Below are 24467 nucleotides of genomic sequence, written 5' to 3' on the forward strand. Positions count from 1 at the left end.
GTGCAACTCTGCTGTCTGATTGACTGAAAGTTGGATGAGCTTGCGATCCAGTCATAAGGATTCGACATGTCAAATCCTTACGATTTTCCTTGCGACTTGTCTCGGACCGGTCTGCGACTCTCAAGCTGACAAGAGCTGTGACGTCACATCTCCCCTCACTCAGTCGCAAGCCAGTCGCAGACCAGGTATCTCCACTTGTTCTTTTGTATTTTATTATATGAAATTAGGTTTATTCAAATGTTTTCCTCCAAGAACTAGAAAAATTTGATTGACAACTGATTTAGTGCCTTAGATATTTATTGCTGCAACTTATTTCATTATAAGGGAGACATATTATTCACACAAGTATGAAAAAATTACGATTTTATGTCATAACATAAGAAAACGGAAAGTGGAGATGTGACATCATCCGTCCACCTAATGAATATTCATGACGACTGTTTTCACTAAATATTGGTAAATTTTAAACTTCAATAACTTTATTATTTGTTATCCGATTTTGATGAATCTTTCGGCATTTTGCTCAGTGAATTCTACTCTATGTATTAAGATATAAATATTTTCAGCCCGGACCATTCCTTTAAAGCGCTTAAACACATCGTATTAAGCGCTATATGAAAACGGAATTATTATTATTATTCTAAGTATTGGTCATAGTCATCTCAAAGGGTATATTAATTTTCAATAATAGGTATTTATAACTTCCAGTCAGTGAGAGCCCTGGGGGGTTTAGTCCAAGTTCATCTCACCAGTTCGTCTACAAAACATTTGGTCTACACAGTGAAAACGCTGTATACAACGCTGTTTACTATTAACCTTACAGTATTTATTCAACCGTTTAAACAATCATGTTTAATTTATTGAAAATTAAACTTTGTTGCTTAAGTTTTAAACACTTGTTTAAACTGTTTAAACAATTACTGTAAGGTTCATAATAGTAAACAGCGTTGTATAATTTGTTTTACTGCATGTGTAATATCAATTAAGCCCATTTCCTACTGGAATTCGTTTGAGTTTCAGTTGGGTATAGGCCTATAAGCCTACCATTTTGTCTAATATCCACTTGTTCTATAATAACACTTAATCTGTATGGTTAGATTAATTGCTTTCGTACCTGATTTTCATCATTTTGACAATGCGCAGTTATGATAAGTAGGCGAAGTGCAATTATAAACCAATTGGGTATTATACTATATGAGAATTAGACTATAATTGGGTAGGGTCTATTACAGACAAAGTCTGGTGTAGATCAAAAGGCAATTAGACGAAATTGACAAGAGAGCAAATGGTATTAGACTACCTGCGAAGAATTAGACCAATATTGTTTTATAGACCAAATAAATAAGGTTTCTGAATTTTACATGAATTACAAGTGATCCAAGAATTTAGAAATCAATATAAGAGAGAAACGAATAAGGGATGAAAGATGAATTCAGATGGATAGATTTTGAAACATTGTAAAAACCAAACCTGGTCCGAGTGCCTCACCCGCTCCGAGTGCAGCACAATGTGGGTAAATTTCTTGCTGAAGGAAAACACGCCATGGCTGCGATTCGAACCCACGTCCCTCAGATTGAAAGACGAGAGTCTTAACCACTTATCATGAGAGCTATTTGTTGAGTGGAATGATTTGGTGGGGTTTTTTTCTTCAATATTTCTTTGTAAGCAAACTCAGGGGGGTCAACCCATTTATGAGACCCTGAATTGTGAAATCTTAAACCCGCTCATTGAAATATCTCAATATCAATCCGACATTATCAGTTATTCAAATCATATCAGTTATCAATTTAGAACATCCTTCGTTTTCTACTTCAAAGCCTTAAAATATCATTTGATTCTTTTCAGTAATTTGACTCGGTAATTCTCTTGTCTAGTCCACAATATCGGGCACTGTGCCGATCAATAGCATCAATAAGTGATTAAAATATCAATTTTCCACTTCAAATGCGTCCCCGAAGAGTGGGGTATGGACGACCTTCATTTCACCGCAGACTGATCAGGTGGAAATATTTTCCTTTCCCCGTCTAAGTTTCACGTGAAGTGCAGTCCTGTATTGGGGAATGATATGTATAATTCATTTGTTATATACCCAATGCAACTAATTTGATACATTATTTTCATCACACGGTTTTTGAGAGCCACTAATATACCCTGATTGTTATACTGCCAGCTCGCCCCCATGCAGAAATCAACGATAATCCAAATAATGTGTATTAAATTAACCAAGGCAGCAAAAGCATTTAAAAGGTACATCTGCCACACCTGTTTTAAATGCATGCGATGATCAAGAGAAATTGGTTTACCAAAGTCTTTTTAATACATATGGGTGCGGTGGGGGAGGTTAGCGGATGAGATTGGATTTATTTGAGTTGCCGTTAATATAATTACTGTTATTATTATTATCATTATCATTATTATTATCATTTTTGTCATTATTATTATTATTATTGTTATTATCATTATTACTAAATAGGTTCATTATTGCGGACTGAAACTGCAACTCTTTATCAAGTGACACTTGATAAAGAGTTGCAGCGGCACTCGAAAGCTCGTGATCTTGTAAGCTAGTGAACACTTTTTGCGAGAGTGATCACGAATTTCCTAGAAAGCTAGTGAACACTTTTTGCGAGAGTGGTCACGAATTTCCTTGTTGACCATAGTAGCTTGCGAGACAAATGAATACCCTCTAGCGATTATTATCATTATTATTATCATCATCATTATCATCATTGGTATTAGTATGAGTATTATTCTATATAATTATTATCATTACTAACCCTATATGGATTTAAAACATCAATCTCTGAAGAAGGGGATTTTCGTGTCTTCAAAAAATCAAATGGATTATGGAAAAATGTTAAGGACACGGGCGATTTTAAACTTTAGATTTATATGTTATTATTGATACAAGAATAAACTTGATTTGGAGAAAGAAGGTAATTTTTCTCGGGATTGTGATAATGATGTTAATGCTGCTATGATAAAATTAATAACATGACGATAGTGGTGGTCATGATGGGGGTGATGGTGATGATGGTGCTGTTGTTAAAGTTGTTGATGACAAGGAGGAGGAGGAAGAGAAGGCATGGAAGGAGAAGGTGAGGATGCTACTGATGATGATATGATGACGATCATCATCATCTTAATGTCGGTGGTGATGATGATGATGTAGACGGTGGCGGATCACATCCGACCGTGCCCACCACCCCCCCCCCCCCTTGTGAGTCATAGTCAATATTTTTAATGTAAATATGTCGTTCATACTCAAGTGTGCCCCTATCCCCTTTTGGGAGTCACAGCAAATGTTTTAATGGGAATATGCCGTTCATATACACAAGGGAGGACTTTTGCTAGTCAAATTTTACGTGGGACATGCAGAATGACCTTCATTTTTTTAAACCTTTTTTTGCTTTTCTAATTTGCTAAGGGAAAATTCCCCCCCCCCCCCTTGATGATGATATTAATGTTGTTGGTGGTGATGATGACGACGACGACTTTGATGATGATGATGCTGATGATGATGAAGATGATGATGATGGTGATGATGATGGTAATGATGCTGATGTTGTTGTTGACAATGATGATGATGATTATCATTATTATGATGATGAGAATGGAGGTGGATGGGGATGATAATGATGATGAGGAGGATGATGATGATGATGATCGATGATAAAGGTGATGAGGCTGCATAACGATTTTGGTGTGAATAGCAATGATAACAATTCCTGGGACAGCGCGTGTTTTCAATGGTATGGTATAACCACTAAAATATGCTACCATATGGTTCTTAAGATCACTCCACTATTCTGCCGACAGTGCCGTAAGATATGACATTGGCTCTATGACATATTTGCCCCGAAATATGCAGTTACTTCAGTGGTCAGAGAGATAATCAAGATACATTATGGAGGCATAAACATGCATCACCTCCCCCTCCTCCCCCTCTCTCCCTCTCTCTCTCTCCCCCTCTCTCTCTCTCTCTCTCTCTCTCTCTCTCTCTCTCTCTCTCTCTCATTCTTTCATCTCTGCCGCTTTCCCTCTCCTCCTCCTTCCCTCTCCTCCTCCTTCCCTCTCCTCCTTCTCTCTCTCCCCCTCTCTTCCTCTCCCTTTCCACTTTCTCTTCTCGCTCACTCTCTCTTATCTACCCCTCCCCCCTCTATCCCTCTCTCTCTGTCTTCCCTTCTCGTGTTCCTCTCTGTATAGCGACACCACATTCTTCGATCTCCTCCCCACTTCTTCTCCTAATTCCCTATACCTATTGTCCTCACTTCAAAACAGTTCATGGATGATGCATTTCTCCATCTTCAAACCCGTTTGATCATCCTACATAGCTGATGTAGGCACAAAACTGGGGCACAAAATCACTTTGACGTCATCACATTCTGGTGGTCCTTTGTTGCCATGGTAGCGCTCCGAGATATAGTCATCTGGGCTTCCCTCATCACCATGGAGAAGGAGACGGTCGCTAATGAATCAAAATAAAAACGTAGCAGGAAATTAACAGCGCTAAGACTTTTCGACGGAATTACTGTATACTTATAACAGATGTACATGTATGACTATACATGCTATAGGGAAGATATACTGAGTAGGCCTACGACTGCTTTCTCTGTCATAGGATTTCTACTTGGTCCACACTCAAAACATTTCTTCTTAAAATAATAACCGCCACTTCGCATGCACTCTGATATATTAGACCAAAGTAATTTTTTTTCGGATTTGCAATAAACCTACTTTATTATAGAGCAAACACTGAATAAAGAATTAAAAAGAATTACACTTGTTGGCGCAATATTCACTGCTGAATGAAACGCGCCAAGCTAAAACAACAACATGGTTAATTCAAGACTCCACTCAATTGAGATGAAAACAAAAATTAACGAAACAAAATCCAGAAAATTGAGTGAAATGGATAAATAAAGCTCTTCCTTTTGGGGTTATTACAAAATGGAAATGGTTTTTTAATCCTTCCATATTATTTTGTCTTTAAATTGAATTGAATATTGATTTTTAATAGATAAACTATATATTTTTTATTTGTTTTTCCATTTTTCTTTAAAGGGATGGTCCGGGCTTAAAGTATTTATAGCTTAATAAATAGTGTAGAATTCACTGAGCAAAATGCCGAAAATTTCATCAAAATCGGATAACAAATAACAAAGTTATTGAATTTTAAAGTTTAGCAATATTTTGTGAAAACAGTAGTCATGAATATTCATAAGGTGGGCTGATGATGTCACATCCCCACTTGTTCTTTTGTATTTTATTATATGAAATTAGGTTTATTCAAATGTTTTCCTCCAAGAACTAGAAAAATTGGATTGACAACTGATTTAGTGCATTAGATATTTATTGCTGCAACTTATTTCATTATAAGACAGACATATTATTCACACAAGTATGAAATAATGAAAAAATTATGATTTTATGTAATAACATAAGAAAAAGGAAAGTGGCGATGTGACATCATCAGCCCACCTAATGAATATTCATGACGACCGTTTTCACAAAATATTGCTAAATTTTAAACTTCAATAACTTTATTATTTGTTATCCGATTTTGATGAAATTTTTTGCATTTTGCTCGGTGAATTCTACTCTATGTATTAAAATATAAATATTTTCAGCCCGGACCATCCCTTTAACAAATAAAAATTGAAGGCCATTTGTTCCGTCACTTTTGCCGTTCCCGAATTCGCAAATGAAAATTGGGTGATATACATGTATGGTCATTCTCTCCCCTTCCACCTTCCCTTATTAATTTTGGTATCAAATTTTGTAAAGGAAAATTGGATATCTCCCCCTACGGTGCTTTTGGGGGAAGCGCTGATCACTTACCTGTACTCACTGGTTTATATTAGCTGTAAGGTCCCGACAGATAGCGCGGGGGGTGGTTGGGGGACAGTCTGGAATATATCGAGATGGCAGTACATGAAGAACCGAAAAGTTTGATTAATTTGTGCTTCGTAATCACGTAGGCCCTGCTATGTGTTGTAGTCTTTAATTTGTGATAAAAATAATTACCGGTGATTCATAATTTCCCCCCCCCCCAAAAAAAAAAAAAAAAAAAAAAATCGAAAAAGAGAAGTAACAATTATTAATAAAACGAGCATGTCAATAATTAAATACATACTTTATGTATCTTTCTACTTTCATCTTACTGAGTTTTATTAAAAAGTTTGCAGGCGTAATAGTGGAATAACAGTGAATAGATGCTAGCCCCCCCCCCCCCCTCTAGCTACTGCAGTTTTATTTTTTGAAAAGGAAAAAAAACTCATGGGGACGATTTCAATTTTGGTTCGCTTCTCGCTTGATCACTGCTATGGTTTTCGCCATGCAGAGAACGTTTTGTATTATAGGCCTAATGAGTAGACATTGAAACGCTTGATCGGCATGATTGTTTGATAATCGTTTACTAAACTATCAAATCCCCTTATAGCTAGCCGATTTTATTGCGATCATACCCCCACCCCTGTCCCCTTCCATGGGCCTCCGGTAAAAAAAAAGAAGGAACAAACAATCATTTGACCCTGCTGAAACTGATTATTTTAGTGAATAAGTGCTACAATCTCTGAACGTGAAATTGGGGCTAGTACGTGAGGTTTATTTTGGTAGGAGGGTGATCTGCATAAATTTTGCCCTCCAAAAACATTCCGAGAAAATCAGCTTTGAAGTTTGAGCATTAATTATTTAACTTGTAAAACACCGGAGTTATTTTTGGTTGGTGGACTCCATTCTATCACTTATTTGAAAGATTATTATTATAGAGTCATACATATGACCTTTATATGTATATAATATGACCCTTTTGACCTAACCCCCCCCCCCCCCTGAATATGAAAACAAGTATAAACAAATTGCACTAAAACCCTTTTGTCAGAGTAGGGCCGTAATTATATTTGATTTAAAATTTGACTTTGTCATTTTTGCTTGTATTTTGTTGACGGAGAATAAATAGATACACAGGGTAGATACACCGAAACCGGACCGAAACATATACCAAGTACAGTATTGAAACTGAGATTAACACTCGGTTATCACATAAAGTGTTTTCTTTTTTTTCGGCAAATCATGCGCAATTCGAGTACGGTACCGGTCCGGTAACGTACATTGCACCTATGTTTACGTGGTGCCGTGAGAAGAAAAGCTGTGAGTTGTTGTTGAGGTTTCTCGTGAAATTAAACCTATCATCATGAAAATTCCAGCGATTCTAGACTCGTGAGTTACATACTGTTACTTCCTGATTGTAGTTAAATTTTTTTATCTGGTAAAAGCTTTGTTTTATGTAAGTTAACCGAATGTTTCTTTTTGAACCGATGCGGCCGCGGCCTGCGGCACCTTTTCCTCACCTTACAGCCCGCCGTAGGTCCATTATCGCACTGACTGGCGCCGCCGCTGGTCCACTGGCTGAGCTGCGGCTACAGTAACTGTACTCTGTAGCTATAGTGCAGCTGCAGTGGGCGGCGCTGCGCTGGAGCTGGCCAGTGTCACTGTCAGTGAGCGAGGAGTGGTGGGACGCGAATGCCGATGCGTTGGTGGAGTTGGAGCGGAACTGTTTCCACAGCTCTATAAAAAAATGAAATTTCCGGAAACTAAATCCCAATTTCATTGAATTTAGGCAAGACTTCCATTTATTATATTAGCTTAGCATGATTAGAGTTTTAGACAGCTGGCGGCCGTCCGTTTTCGAGAAGTTTTTAAACATTTTTTGTTGTTGTTATATCTCCTCGTACACAGACGGCTCGCGATCGTGCAGCCGCCATCAGTATTTAGGGGGTTAACAATGCAAAATCCCCCCCAACAGGGCTCATCGATTTCTGTCTTTATTTCATAAAATACACAAAAAGAACTGGACAATAATCATGATAATAAAGTTTCTTATTCCAATTCTCCGCAGACGGCTGCCAGATGTCTAACCAAAACATGGCTTTATTCCGTCAAAATATCAAGTGTTGGAGAGTAGACTAGTCGTAATATCGGTTGATAACCATTATGAAACCCTTGGCTTTCAACAATTCTTGCTAGCTCAGTGAGTACGGTAAGGGGACAGACTAGCAGTAGCATGACTGGAGATGCCTCGTTTTGCAGCGAGAGTTTCGAATCCAAGTTCTGACCGGAAGTAAGGAGAAAAAAACAAAAAGAGAACGACAGAAGGGGGTTTTGGAGAAATATTTTTATAAATTAGTGGAGGGGACGTGAGGAAGTCTTTCCCAATTTACCTGAAATTGAGTGGCATTTACTGGTATATTGAACCCGATTTTCAGAATTTTTTTTTGTACATATAAAGTAGATCTGTGAATAATGTAAACTAAGTATTAAGGGACAAGTCCACCCCAACAAAAAGTTTTTTGATAAAAGAAAAATCCAACAAGTAATTAAAATTTTTGATGAACATTTTTTTTAATCAAAATTTCCTCAAAATCGGATGTAAAATAAAGTTAAATTTTAAAGTTTTGCTTTATTTCACAAAACAGTTCTATGCACATCCTGATGAAAATGAGGAGATCGATGACCTCATCCACCCACTATTTCATTTGTATAATGAAATATGAGATATTCTAATTTTCTCATTGTCCTGTGAAACAAACTTATTTTTCCCTGAACATGTGGTATTACCATTGTTAAACATTATATGGTTCAATTATTAGTTGGTCCTTATTGTCAAATCTGCAAAAAAATGAAATATTTTATAATTCAAACAATTAAAAACAAAAGAAATAGTGAGGACATCTTCTGTCTCATTTGCATGTCACTGAGTTGTGCATCACTGTTTTGTGGAAAATAAGCGAAACTTTATAATGTCATAACTTTCTTAATCTTATTTTACATCCGACTTTGATGAAATTTTCAGCGTTATGCTATTTTGATTTTTCTCCATTTATTCAAATCAAAATTTTTCTGGGGTGGACTTGACCTTTAAATATCACATATATTTCCAATAAGGCAATACACCTGTACTTCCATATGTCCCCTCCACTAAAATTGGAAAGAAAATAAGGAGAATGTTTATCAAGTAATATCTAACATATATCAAAGAGATTTAGGAAGGAAAAGGAAACTCCTGGAGACTAGTCGAATACCGGCTTATAATCGCTGTGAAACCCAGCTTTCAAAAATTCCTGCCAGCTTTAGTGAGTAAGGCGACGGATTGTAGAGGTTCGAAACTTGGGACTACCGGAAGTATAAAGAAGGGGGAAAAAAAGAACAAAAAGGGTAGCAAACAAAGGGGGTTTGGTCATAGAATTTTGTTAAAAGGGGACGTATGGAAGTCTTTCCAAAAAGATAGTAACCTGCCCACAATGCCACATAGATCTATTAAGCTTATAATTTGCAATTTTTTGTTGTTCTAAAAATGTCTTTTCACAAAATAAAATTTGCATCAATGTTTGTTGAATATATTTGTCTATTAATCACAATGTTTATTTTCACCTTAATCTTAATCCCAATATTTTATACAATCTTGGAGTGTATCGCCATGTTTTGCACCGGGGGGGGGGGGGGGGGCACTCAAATTATTTTTGATGGGGATTCGCCTCACGAAACTCTGAAATGGGAGTCTAAGGAACTGACTAAAAGGGTAAAGTACGTGGTCTTGGTAACTAAATATAAACATGTACCACGGTGTGTGAAAAACAAGTTCTTTGGAACGGGATCGTGGCACTGTAGGTATGTTGCACCATAGCGCTTTGCATGCATGGAGCAGCTACTACTTATATTTACATGTACATGTAGGGAGTTGCGAAGCCGTACGTGCATCTCTCGCATTCGGTGCTCGGGCTTGACAAAATCAATTATGGCAGGGCTGGGGAACCGAGATGTCTCGTAATGGGGGTCTTGCATCTGGGCTGGGCGGCTTCTGAACTGAACTTTTGTCATTTGGAGTATCTAGAGAACTGAAAATTAGGTTTGAAAAGGGGGTCATCAAAGCGGCGTCCCCGTACCACTAATATATGTGAGTGCCCCACCCCCGGGGTTTTGCAGCCACGATTCGACCGCCCCTGCCTTCCGTTTGACATACATGTACATGTACTTGTAGCACATCGGGGGTCCAAAAGTCAATGCGTGCGAGCGCTGCTGAATCGCATCGCACGGCATGCGATATATATGTAACCCGGAAGTTGCAGTGGCCATTTGAATGGAGGCCTGCTGCTAGCATGCCGTCAACTAGACTGACATACATATATATCTGCTGTTTCAGAAGATTTTTTTCAGTCCTCCTAAACGGACAGATGTCAGCCGCAGGGCTCGTAATGGTGGAGGTTCGCCCAAAGCTTTACTACATGTAGAGCGTCTATTGGGATAAGGGTGAGGTACAGTACATACATGTACATGTAGCTCACCCTTCGATTACATGCTAATTACTTCTTCTAATGGGCAGAAAAGGTCGCTAGAATTGAATCAGACTATAAATATAATCAGCTTTACCACCTTTGCGAAATATCTATGCTGGAAAATATGTAATTTTTATGACAAACAATCAAACGCACAGGGTTTGGTTCTTCGATCATTTGTAGTAATCATACAGCCTGAGCATACAAATGCGCTGGCCAATCACATGCATGTTAAGTAATTTGCATTTCGGCAAAGAGCTGCATTGCAAAAGAGAGTTTCCAGATGTAGCAACGTTCAATCTGGAGTCTTCTGGACTACATGTAGGTGAACTCCAAGCAGGTTTACATGTACCTGTTGGTTTTAGGCTGTGCTTGTGTTATACAGAACGTTCACATAGTCTAGTGCAACACTTTATACAACTCCCAAGAATGTTCTGTAGTCTGATTGGTCCAAATCGGATCATATGATATTCAGCGAATCGAACCATTGCATCTAAAATGCACTATCCTGCACTCTGGTGTGAGTTCTGGAATTATAGAAATATCTAGAATTTAGATAAAATATAGCATTCGGAGCAACTCGGCAACATGGGGACGAAGGGGGTTGTATATAAAAACAAACAATGCACACATTCTTGTGCATAGAGTCCTGACCTGAATAATGAACTCTGTGCTCGACTCGCCAAATGGATATACCGCACTCGGTCCTGTGGACCTCGGTGCGGTATTGGCTCTTCTTGCACATCATTATTTGGCCCTGCATGCACGCGCTTACGTGCATTATTTGTATAATATTTTTCCTTCATTTATCTTTGCAGGTCCGTTCAGATGCGCCTTTATACCCTAAGCAAGAGGCAGTTTGTCTTAGTCTTCATATGTTTCTTTATGGCTTTCGGCATCTCGTTATTAATTGGCATTGCAGGTAATTCTTATTTCTAAACTTTTATGAGCTATTGTTTTTTTTTAAGTCAGGATTCATAATTTGTAAATTTTGAATGATCCTTACAAATGGATCAGTTGATATTGCACATGCATGCATACATCTCTTCCATAGATCTATTTAAATCTAAATAATTCTTTTAAAAAAAGAGAAGAAAAAGAGGACTGGGGGGTGACGGTCTATTCAGGACAAAGTGAGCCTGAAACATATGTAATGTCTTTTATTGCATTGATTATCAATTACTTTCAAATGCAATCCCCTTGTTTGTCAAGTTTTTTTTTGCTGGTATGCATTCCATTATTTCCCATGCACCTCTTATGAATAAAAGTTTAAGAATCAAGGTCCTATCTGTATACCACATTATGATTTTTATGTAAATAAAAGGTATGTACATGTACACGATGTATTGTGTTACTGTAGGTGCTCGAAGAATGCAGAGATGCCAACTGTTCCTCTTTTTTTGCACTTTTAAAAACTGTGTTTTGAAAACGAAAATACTGCAGTTTTATAAAAAATCGATTTTTTCCCAAATTGAAAAATACGCAATGTCTATTGCAAAATATTGGGAATATTTTTTCTACCCAAATGTTTTTTTTTTCACCCTGCAAAATGTTGCAATTCAAGGTTGACTTCCATGATGATAGTGGGAGAAACGGTATACATGTACGTGTGCATAACATATCTTTGTTGTGTACAGGATCAAGAAATTGATAAATACATAAAATCTTGTATTTATCTATGAACTGTCTGGATATTAAATACACTGTGCTTCTATTTTATTTGTCTAGATTCATAAAAACAAGATTGGCATTGCAGCACTTGCTATTACAGTACCGGTACATGTTTTGTTTTGGTTTACAAAGATAGTGAATCAAAAATCTGGAAAGCTGGCAATCTGAAATTGTGTTTAGTGTGTTCACATTATCTGCGAACCGCATAGATATTAATACACTGTGCTTGTAAATTATTTTATCTATTCATGAAAGCAAGATTGAAATTGTGTATCTTTTTTTTCGGTCACAAAGATGGTCAATGAAAAATATGAATTTTAGCCAAAAGAATGTGTGAAATACATGTAGATGAGTGCATTTATCATCAGGCGCGTAGCCAGGGGGGGCGGTGGGGGCGGTCGCCCCCCCCCCCAAAACGTCCCCAAAAAGAAAAAAAAAGAAGGGAAAAAAGAGGGGAGAAAAGGAAAAGGGAAGGGAGGAAAGGGAAGAAAGGTAGCTTTGTGGTTTTTTTTTTGTTTTTTTTTCTTTATTTTTTTTCTCAAAAGAGAAACTCCTTCTCTCTTGCTCTAAATTTATATATGAATTTTGCTTCCGCGCGGCGCGCGGTTAAATGATAATATTGAAGTTCTCCATTGTTTCCCCCACCCTTTCTCTAACCCTGTTTTTCCACCTCAGCTATATGTGTTTCTTGCCAGTTAAAATTCAAATGTATACATTAGGGCATATAATTAGAGTAAGGTTAGGCCGAAGTATATGAAGTTATCTTTTTTTTTAATTGATTGCGCAACTTCTGGACGGGTCGGCCCTGGGCGGGTAAAATCTTTATATCAATTTCTGCCGTCACCTCCATAAAGTCAACTTCTCCTGCTTTTCAGCTCATTACTAAACAACCATAATTTTGGGGCAAACAGGTTCCTAATTTAAAAAGAGGAAGGTATAAAATTTGTGTCGTATTAGATAAAAAAGTACAATATTTATTATCAAATTCTATTAAACTTCATGTAATTTCCCTGCACATTCATCTCCTGTCCTGTTTTGCGCACTCAGTTTGAAATTTTGAATGACACTTAGGGTTCTTTATAATTCAAAATGAAGCGCTTCAGGATAAGTCAAAGAAATCCTTTTTTATATAATTTCAATGAATCACAGAAGTTTCAACTTTTTGCGCACTATTTTCCTTGTAATGAAGTTCAATAATCTTAGAAAATCAATCGAATTAGACCCGATGGGGTATTAGAGATATCTGCATTTGATGAAACGTCCGCCCTTAGAAACTTCAGAGTTTCATTGCTCTGCGCGGGGAATATCTTCCTCCCGGCATATACAGCGCGTCCCCAAAAAAATGTCCCTCTGATATGCGGCTGAATTACTTCAAAAAATAAAAATTATTCTCAATGAAATGTATGGAACTAGTAAGCTCATATCATGTTCTAACTTCTATAAACATTTCATTGGTCTCGCTTCAGTGGTTTTTGATACACAGTCTATTATTAGGAGTGGGCTATACATGGGTCAAAAATACTTTTTTTGTAATTTCAATATGACAACAGTTTTTTTTTATTCCTTGTAATGTATCTCAACATGAAATGACAATATTTTTTGTCTCGGGTCCAAGAAAAAAGTGTGCCGGGCCAAAATCCAAAATGGCCGCCAAAACCCCAAAAATCACAGTTTTGGCCACAACTTTTTTATTTGGTGGTCAATTTCTCTGGTTTTAGTGTCTATTCATATGTATTGGGGGGCAGGCAATTTGTTTTTCCTATAATTAGTACTTTTAAACCATTATTTGTAGAGTTACAATGTAATTTTACCTAAATTTTCAAATTTTTGTAGCCTTTTTTCAGCCAAAAAGTAGGTTTTATCATCCTGGGGTTCTGGGATATTAGATGGTACGAGGTCAACAATAGCAAGCAGCTTCATATAGCTATATTGCTTTTATTCCTCCACTTTGGGTTTTACGGATATTTGTGAAATATATCTTATTAAATAAAAAAAATGTCAATTATCCATTGGGGCTATACAGTATACATATGTACAATGTACTGTACATACATACTGCACTGCATAAATGCATTGGCCACCGTGACAGATAACAAGGCTTGTATAAACTATAGTGTCATAGAAATGAGCTCTCAGGTTTAGAATTAGATGCCTCAGAAATTGAAGATATGTTTTGTCTCAGAAATTGAGGACATGTTTTGTCAAATATGCTAATTCAGGGGGCGGAGAGAGGTAATTTACACTGTAGCTATTCTGGGCCCCGTTGCATAAAAATTTACAATTATGTTAACTTAACTTAATGGTAACTTGCATGCAATCCTTGATTCTGATTGGCTGTTGATCAGCGTTACCATGATACTAGTAGTTACCTGACCCCATAAACATAGGCCAGTTAGACACCAGAACCAGGTTTAAAAAAAGCCTCCAAATGAAGAAGATATGGCTAAAAATGTGATGTACGTATATATACATGTATGTGATATTTACATTAAGTTTAATTTACGTTACTGGTTTCACCATGTACATCAGCTGACAAGGAATCAAATTCACAATCTAATTCTAAACCTTTGAAGCTCATTTCTGACACTATAGTTTATATACAGGCCTTGTCATATGCCATGGTGGTCAATGCATGGATATATGCAGTGTAGTATGTACAGTGCATTGTACATCGTATAGCCCCTATGGATAAAAGACATTTTCTTTTATTTGATAAGATATATTTCACAAATATCCGTAAAACCCAAAGTGGAGGAATAAAAGCAATATAGCTACATGAAGCTGCTTGCTATTGTTGACCTCATACCATCTAATATCCCAGAACCCCAGGATGATAAAACCCACTTTTTGGCTGAAAAAATGCTACAAAAATTGGAAAATTTAGGTATAATTACCTTTTAACTCTACAAATAATGGTTTAAAAGTACTAATTATAGGAAAAACAAATTGCCTGCCCCCAAAAACATATGAATAGACACTAAAACCAGAGAAAATGACCACCAAATAAAAAAGTTGTGGCCAAAACTGTGATTTTGGGGGGTTTTGGCGGCCATTTTGGATTTTGGCCCGGCACACTTTTTTCTCGGACCCGAGACAAAAAATATTGTCATTTCATGTTGAGATAAGGTAAAAGGAACACAAAAAAACTGTTCCCACAGTAAAACCAAAAATCACCCATTTATAGCCCACTCCTACTATTATGTAACAGTGGTGCTTTTCCGCCCATTCCTAGTTTGCCTGCATGCAACACTGCTGTGTGTTCTGCACTTTCTAGCATATCAACCCCCTTTGAACATTCTTACCAAGAATTTCCCTGATCTGACCAGGAAAATCTCCATGACCCACCCAGACTCATCAAATCACAACCTTGAGCATGTTCAGAAGGGCAAAAACAATATTTGACAGTTCATTTCATGTTTGATAACAGGAGATGCACAATGATTAGGACAACTGGTTATGTCTGTTTAATGCCTAATTCATGCCTAATATTCTGCAAGTTCAAGTTAATAATTTTCTTTCCACATTGGTGCACTGATTCCCCTTATCAATCATGAAACAAACTTAATTCTTATGTTTCTTGTCCTTCTGAACATGCCCAAGTTTATGATTTGATGAACCTGGATATGATTAGGGAAATGTCCCTGCTCAGATCCTAGATGTAAAACTGGGGGTTAATATGCCATAGACAATGCAAAAATGAATCAATGCTGCAAACTTGGAATGGGCTTAAATGCACCACTGTTACGTAACAGAGTGTTTATACAAAACCGCTGAAGCGTGACCAATGAAATTTTCATAGAAGCTAGATCATGAAATGAGCTTTCTACTCATGAACATTTATTTGAGAATACTACCACATTTTAGAATTAATTCAGCCCTATGTCAGAGGGACATTTTTTTTGGGACGCGCTGTACACTTCTTCTCCTCTGTTTTGCGAGTTATGCACTGTCGCTAAATTGTTTGTAATCAAATCTGATCTTTCCAAGGGAAGTATTCAATATATCTTTGAAAATACCCTTTTATCGGGACCCTTTTCATGGCAGAAAAAAATTGAAAAAATGCTTTAGCTTCCGCGCTTCGCGCGGGGTTATTATTTTAATTTCCTCCATTGTATTCCCTTTTTATGCGTTCGCTCACAATCACTTTTGAAAACAAGGTTCATAAAAAAAGGTTCAAAATCACAATATTGTCAACTGAATTGGAGGTGATATAGGTACTAGAGACAAGAGAGACGGCTCCTTTTCATTTTGATTTATGAAACACCAAAAGCTCTCCCTGCACCCACCCCCTAGGGAGCGCGCTTCGCGTGCGATTACCGCCCCCTCCAAAATGAAATCCTGGCTACGCGGTTGTTTATCATTTAACTCACATGCCTCTTTAAATGTATAAATATACAAGGCATAAGAACAATATTGTTAGTCGAGGTATTGATCCATGGTGGGTGCATACAAAATGTGTAGAATGTGGATGTGAAAATATCCCATGAAGTTCGGACAGGGGTAGGTTGAGCCAGCCAACATGGGGCAAGTTGAGCCATGGTAATTCATGATAATTAAAGCAAACAATAAAAAGCCATTGATATGCAGGCAGAAGGGACTAAATTCACAAGACAGTTGTTTTACTTTTAGAGGATGTTAGTGTTTATTGAAAATAAGCAAGTAAAAAGACTTTTGAATAAGAAATTGTCACGCTGGTTCTTGTCCCATAGCTTTTGTTCATAGTTCTTGTGGTTCAACATACCCCATGGGTGGGGAAAGTTGAGCCATTTGATATCTTTTGTTTCAAAGGTGACAGTGCTTTTTAGGGGGGGGGGAAGAAAGTTTCATATCTAGGTAAACAAAATGTTTCCCAAGAATTAAATTTGAATGCAAGGTACTTATTTCTACAAGATTATCAGTCCTAAGATGCAAAAAGCAAAAAAAAAGGGAAAAAAAGGCTCATCTTTAAAACCTGCCTTCCCCTACATACAGTTTTCTGGAAAGCTTGAATTATAGTTATCCCAACAATTATACACAGAGAGGACAAACATGTATTCATTTAGTTAGTGAGTCGATGCAGGCATGAATTGTACATTTAAAGAAGAAAAAAAATCAGCCATTCTGTCAATCCCATTATCCGTAGTACTTACTACATGTACATGTACAGAACCTGTGACCTTTCTGAAGAGCAAACTATATCATCTAATTCTCTTAAAGTAAACACAAAGTAGAGACACCAAATTGTATTCTCAAAAAGCTTCCAAACACTTGATTTGCAAGCAGTCAGTTCATTCAATGCTGTATTTTTGCTGCAGGCTATCATCAGAATAATGTGTTTACTGTAGTGCCAAAAGGCAAATTCATAACATAATGACAAAATTTGATATTGGGACATCTTTATGCCACATTAAAATAAACGCTGATAAAAGTCTGTTCTATTCTGACATTCCAAACCATTTTAATTTGTAAAAAGTGTAAATTCATACCTTACAACTGTACAGTACATGTATGTAGATTAGTCTGACTACAGTAGTTGCAATTAATTTTTTTCTTCTATTTATCAAGTTTGATTTTTTTTTATTAGAGATGGTCATTTTCTTTTTCTTTAATGACAAAAATAAAATTATATTGTCAGTTTAATCATGGAGATCTATCGTAACACAAAATGAAAGAGAATCACTGCTCATGAACATGTACATTGTAGGTACATGTACACATGTAATGTGTCCGTGAACCTCATGAAGTCCTACTACCCAACTTGATTACCATACGATTGGTTGACAGGACATTTGTGTGTCATACTTCTCTAGATCGTCACATATGCTTTACTTCGAAGATACAAGTTTGTTGGTGCCTTTTGTTTACCTGATTAAACATACGTACTGTACAGACTGAATTAATCCAGTAATGTTAATTTACATGTACATGAAGATTGAGAACTTACTATCAGATCCATGATCAACAGTACTGGTTAATTCATAAAATCCGGAATTCCAACATGTATGTAGTCCCCATGATGCAGAATATCATTAAAGAACATTATCAAACATTTGTATTTCTGTTTCTAATGATTTTGCATCTCCAGGTCCTAATATACAAGCCTATGAACTACAGAAAGAGGTTGAAAATTTACCGGTAAGTTTGATTGATCTGGAATTTTCTTATCACTGCCCACCCCCCTCCCCGGGAATGGAGCTACAATGTAAATAGTTAGTGAGCCCCACCAGAAAACGAACATATTTTAAAGTGTTCAAGTTCTGCCATAGATATTTAATTGTGAAGTCAGGTAATAAATATTATATTAAATCAAGTTTGTTTCTCAAGCCTCAAGCCTTCAATACCCATTTCAAGGTAATATTGTTGTGCCTTTTAGATTTTCCAATTTGTGTTGTAATATAAAAATGTGCTCTTTTGAAAAGTGGCCTTACATGTAAAAATGATTTAGAACAGAACTTTAAATTTCAACAGAACTTGAAATTCGAAATCTAATTTCTGTTCTAAATCATTTTATTCCTCTATTCATTATCTCTTTGGATTATGATTTTCATCAATAATAATGCAAAGTTTATCATATTGGTAAAATTAGGAAATTTGTTCCTATTTTGGCAATCTCATCTTACTCGGAATCAAACTCCAGTTTCGGAAGTGTTGCCTTAACGGCGATGGAGCTAAAACGACCCATTGGATTTCATATCAAAGAAAGAAATGGTTTGAAATACTTACTTGTAAAAGGAAAACCAGGGAATATGTTTTCACTTGTGTGTTCATAATGGATCCTCAAACCTTTGAAATGATCAACTTCTTCTGATGCATTGATCCAGATGAAATAAAAAATCTGAATCATTTGTTACAGTGTATTTATAAAGCTTTTGTTTAAGTTTTTTGTCATGATTTCATGAAAGTTGTGCTTTGATGTGTAGGAGACAGTTATTTTCCAGATCTATTCCTGTCAAATACAATTTACTTTGAAGGCTACAAGTTTGCTGTGCTTGGATTGTTGAACTTATGAACTTGTTAAGGACGTTCCACAGTTAAAGTGAAATCCATGTCATTTTCACCAAACTCTGCACATAGATACTTTAAAACCTTAATATTCGAAATATGCACAAATTAACATAGGTCCATGTGCTTGATTTTTTGCTATAGAGCTTCAAAGTTCACCCAAATTGATGTTCTTAAGAATTGCGCATTCAAAAGAATTTGGCATTTTTAGACCGCCCAAGATTACTACAATGAGTTTAAACCTCCATTACTCAGTCAAAATACATGAAAAAGTCATCAAATTTCGCAAAAGAGTTAATAATTGTATCGTTAGAATGGAGAATCTATTAATAGTGCTATTTGTTTGCAATTTTAAGTTTAACAGCACTGTCAGTTCTTAAAAATGGCGTAAAAGATAACAAAATCCTAATCTATAAAATGTAAAATTTCAGTAACAAACTACAAACGTACAATAAATGCTGCACTTTATTCAAAATCCATGTCATTTTCACCAAAATTTGCAGAGTTGTAGAGGAAGGTATACCTAAGAGGTACAAACATTAAAAAATAGGGGTTCATGTGCTTGTTTTTAAACTATCAGCATTTTTATTAGAGCAAATGTGCTTTTTAAAACACCAAAAATGGGCCGAATGCTTAGTATCTATGTGAAGAAAAAATCAAAACCACTCTACCATTTATTCAAACTCGGGCTAATATTCGTGATTCTTGGCAGCACTGCAGAGTAAAGTATTTTGAAATTGTAGAGAATATTTTTTTGAATGGTCCATGGAATAATTCAATTTTTTAGCTTCATGAAATAACGCATCGGATCTGCAGTTAAAGTGCAGAAGATGAGAAAAATCAGCTCATTCCCGCAGCTAATTAATCACCTGTTCATCCATTGTGACGTCAGCGCGCAGAGTGTAAACTATGCGCAGATCATAATGCGCACAAATATACCTGTGGAACGTCCTTAAATGACACCTTCTGAATAATGAGCATGCCCCAAGCCTCCCTGTAGTGCCTCTGTGTAAAGAGCCTTTTTTTAAAGAGTCTTGACATTTTCAAAATGGAGAGGAAAGGAGATACATGTACCTAAAATGCTAGAATGTTTCTACAGTACTTGCGTGGTACGAAGATAATATTAGTTGCAGTGCATGATACACATTATTATTTAATTAGAAGTCTTTTTTTTTCATTCTTGGACGAAAAAATTGAATATTTAATTAATATGACTTCATATACGAAATATAAAAGAATAAGTGGGGATATGACATCATCAGCTTGCTCATTGCGTATTCATGAAGACATGAAGTCATGAATCATGAAGATCTGTCTCTTGAAAACACAATACTTTCAGCTTTGAGTGGTCACTTCAAAGCAATTGAGAAATGTCTTGGTGAATTGAAGGAACACTGACACTCACACTACATGTATGTAACCAAAGCTCTAAATCAGATTCCGACACTCAAACTTGGAAACGCCCCCGGGAGCTCATCTGTTTCACGAGAACAGTGGTTGAATACAATATTTATGAGGTGCTGTCAGTCAGCCTTTGTTAAATAATTAAAAGTACACTGTAGGCCTATTGTTTTGCTGTCAGCCAACAGCAATACAGTGTACATGTATGCTGGTTTAGTGTACAAAGATCTGGATTCTGAAGTGTTTCCTGGAACCAAAAATGATTTTGATCTCTTATGACTGATGGATAGGGGAAGGCGGGGTAAGTTGAGTGCTGGGCAAGTTGAGCCACCACCCCCAGGCCAATAATGAATGAGTCAGACATTGTGGTGGTGTCATGTATTGATGACCCATTACATAACCCTTTACACCAGTGCCACATTTTTATTATTTTGAAACAAAATGTACTTTTTTAGAGGGGAAAATACAAATTTCAGCCAAAAAAGTAAAAAAGGGTGTAAAAAAGATCAGTGCTTTTTACCCACGCACGTCTTAAAATATGATAAAGAAATAAGAACAATATTGGTAGTCCATGTATGGATCTTCATTCTTGTCATAGTCTTTTACATGATGGATGCATAAGAAATGTGTGGATGTAAAAATATCGCATTAAGTTAGGACTGGGGTACTTTGAGCCAGCCAACATGTGGCAAGTTGAGCCATGGTAATTTGTATGGTAATGTATAATAATAAAAGATACAAACCTTTAAATAGCCATTGATATGCAGGCAGAAAGGTGCAAATTCACATGACAGTTCCTTTACTTTTAGAGGATGTTAGTATTTATAAAGAATTGGCAAGTGAAGACTTGAAATAAAAAATTGACATGCTGGTTCTTCCCACATACATTTTCTACACAGTTTTTGTGGCTCAACTTACCCCACAAGGTGGCACAACTTACCCCACATATGGGGCAAGTTGAGCCATTTGAGATCGGTTTTTTCAAAGGTCACAATGAATTTCAGTGTGGGGGTAGGAAGTTATATATAGGTGAAAAATATTTCCCAAGAATCAAATTTAAAGGCAAGGTACTTATTTCTACAATATTATTAGTCATATCAATTCTAACATGCAAAATGCAAAAAGTGTCACAACTTACCCCGCCTTCCCCTACAGTTTACATGTACGATTTCATTATGAATTTAATACAATACACCATGTACAGTAAATTATTTATAAAGGTATGTAGATTGTATTTTTGTATTGTCCCTCTTCATTTTTGGTGGAGAATGCTCCATTGAGTGTCATTTGAATTTCTAGTTTATTAAATACTTGTGGTGTTAATAAAGCATCACTGAATTGATCAGATGCATTACAGGATGGGCTTTCCAGAGCTGCCAACCAGTACGTTTTTGGTGTATTTAGTAGGTTTTTGCAACCCAAATACGACAGTACATTTTTTCTTTTAAAAATACAATTTTGTAAAAAATTGTAATTTATTGAGAAAAATCATCTCTATATGTCTCTGTTTCATAAAACTTTATACACAAATATGGTTATTGGATCAATGTAATTTCAGGTACATATACCTTATTTTTCCAATCATTTTGTTAAAGGAGAAATATATTGATAATGAATATGGCCTTATTATATATCAGTGGAGAGGTAATGATGTGAGGATTACCATTAGGTCATTCAAAAATAACGAAAATAATACATAAGGTGGAAATTAAAAAGCGCTAAAATGCCTCTCCGAAATATGCCTCGCATCGGTCTCTGAATTGACTCGAATTTGATGACGTCACTGTCTGTACGAGAGGCGTGATTGGCTCTCCCACGTCAAGCTCCACTTGCATGCAAAACCTGTTGCGAGGGTACGTTTTCTCCACACTGACACTGAATACTTCGATCATGAAATGAAAGAAAACCCAGAAGTTTATCTAGATTTGGATTTTCAAATTGATGATTATGCAGATGAAGAGAATGATGATAAAGTTTCTAACTCTAGAAAAACAAAGTGACGTGGATGGTGGTAAATTAAGGGAATTATGCCGGTGATGATGAGTAGGACAATTCAACTTGCAAGCCGATTCGCTACCAACACATGCAGCTGCTAGCTGCACCGCGGGTCAAATCCATGAAAATGAATTCCATGCAGCATGACCACATCCAGACAGAGTCTCTTTCCTCTATCAACAACATAATGAGAAGGAAAATAATAAAATAACTGTACTTACAAATAAGTGAATATATCCGAACCTAGGCTGAAGGTAAATCAACTCAAGGAATAGCAGCAGACGATATGCACCGACGATGAATTTCACGTGGCTGGAATAGATTGTCACTCGTTCTGTTAGATAAAATGTATATCTCATTATTTTGCCTAAATTACGAAACTCGGAGAATTAGTATTCTACATAAAAATTAAGTAACACCTGGTACTATTTTTTGAATTACGATAAAATATTTTTGAAGCAAAAAAATTGAGGTAACTTAAAATAAGATATAAAGGATCATCCACTTAGCCGCATGCGATTGTAAACAAACAATCAAAAGCACATGGCCAGCTTGCTCCACTGAACTGAAAATACGTATTTTCAGTTCAGTGGCTTGCTCGCCCAAATAGTTGGATAAAGCGTAGCTTTATCCAACTCTATGTGCTCGCCTTGCTGATTGTTTACAATCGAATGCGAGCTAGGCGGATGATCTTTTATGATATCTAATTTTAATTCACCTCATTTTCTTTGCTTCAAAAAGGTTTTATCGTAATTCAAAAAATATAGTACCAGGTGTTACTTAATTTTTATGTAGAATACTAATTCTCCGAGTTTCGTAATTTAGTCAAAATAATGAGATCGAAATTTTATCTAACAGAACGAGTGACAATCTCCCAGCCACGTGAAATTCATCGTCGGTGCATATCGTCTGCTGTTATTCCTTGAGTTGATTTACCTTCAGCCTAGGTTCGGATATATTCACTTGTTTGTAAGTACAGTTATATCATTATTTTCATTCTCATTATGTTGTTGATAGAAGAAAGAGACTCTGTCTGGATGTGGTCGTGATGGAATTAATTTTCATGGATTTGACCCGCGGTGCAGCTATCAGCTGCATGTGTTGGTAGCGAATCGGCATGCAAGTTGAATTGTCCGACTCATAATCACCGGCGTAATTCCCCTAATGTATACCTCTATCCACGTCACTTTGTTTTTCTAGAGCTAGAAACTTCATCATCATTCTCTTCATCTTCATAATCATCAACTTGAAAATCCAAATCTAGATAAAATTCTGGGTTTTCTTTCATTTCGGGATCAAAGTATTCAGTGACAATGCAGAGAAAACGTACCCTCGCAACAGGTTTTGCATGCAAGTGGAGCTTCACGTTGGAGAGCCAATCACGCCTCTCGTACAGAAAGTGACGTCATAAAAAATCCCCAATTTCGCGGACGTAATTCTGCGTGTTTGAAGCATTCAGAGAGAGAACTTTAAACTATCAATTAACTGAGTTCCATCGGTCTCCATGATAAATGATTTACACCATCGTGTTCTCCTTATTTTCTCCTTTAATTTGATATATGATTCTCCATTTTTACGATATTCAATATAGTTCTACTTTAAAACCAGGGTGAGATATACACATGTTTCAATGTTTTTTTGAAAGCTTGCCTGCAGCTTGAGCACCGCAATGAGCGCGCGCGCCACACATTTTATTATGAAATACAGTTTTTTGGGGGAAAATACAGTTTTTTTTATCACAGAATACAATTTTTCATTCCCAGAGGTTGGCAGGTCTGGCTTTCCTGCTTGTTCATTAATCAGTGAGTTTATAGTATGTTTATATGTAGACCGTGTGTGCCTTGAAGGTTTTAAAAGAAAGCCATTTTTGTCACGCTTAAAGGTCAAGTTCACCCCAGAAAATTGTTGATTTGAATCGATAGAGAAAAATCAAACAAACATAACTCTGCAAATTTCATCGAAATCGGATGTAAAATAAAAAAGTTATGACATTTTAAAGTTTCGCTTATTTTTCACAAAACAGTTCAATGCGCAACTCAGCGATATGCAAATGAGAGTCGATGATGTCCATCACTCACTATTTCT

The 24467-nt window shown here is 36.5% G+C and overlaps 1 protein-coding gene across 2 annotated transcripts in view; it reads left to right on the plus strand.

The window, feature by feature from the left end:
- The first annotated feature begins 6959 nt into the window (after nucleotides 1-6959).
- The window catches only part of LOC129259223 (transmembrane protein 181-like), a 37875-nt gene continuing 20367 nt past the window's right edge, over nucleotides 6960-24467 (plus strand). Inside the window, exons 1-3 of one of the 2 annotated variants that reach the window (XM_064098739.1) lie at nucleotides 6960-7221; nucleotides 11153-11256; nucleotides 18070-18119. In XM_064098739.1, coding sequence (XP_063954809.1) covers nucleotides 7196-7221; nucleotides 11153-11256; nucleotides 18070-18119 — 180 coding nt within the window. In that variant the 5' untranslated portion in view covers nucleotides 6960-7195. The remainder of the gene's footprint in view (nucleotides 7222-11152; nucleotides 11257-18069; nucleotides 18120-24467) is intronic. The other variant, XM_064098740.1, reaches the window with a different exon arrangement.

Source organism: Lytechinus pictus, chromosome 4 (assembly GCF_037042905.1).
Source record: "Lytechinus pictus isolate F3 Inbred chromosome 4, Lp3.0, whole genome shotgun sequence".
Taxonomy (NCBI): domain Eukaryota; kingdom Metazoa; phylum Echinodermata; class Echinoidea; order Temnopleuroida; family Toxopneustidae; genus Lytechinus; species Lytechinus pictus.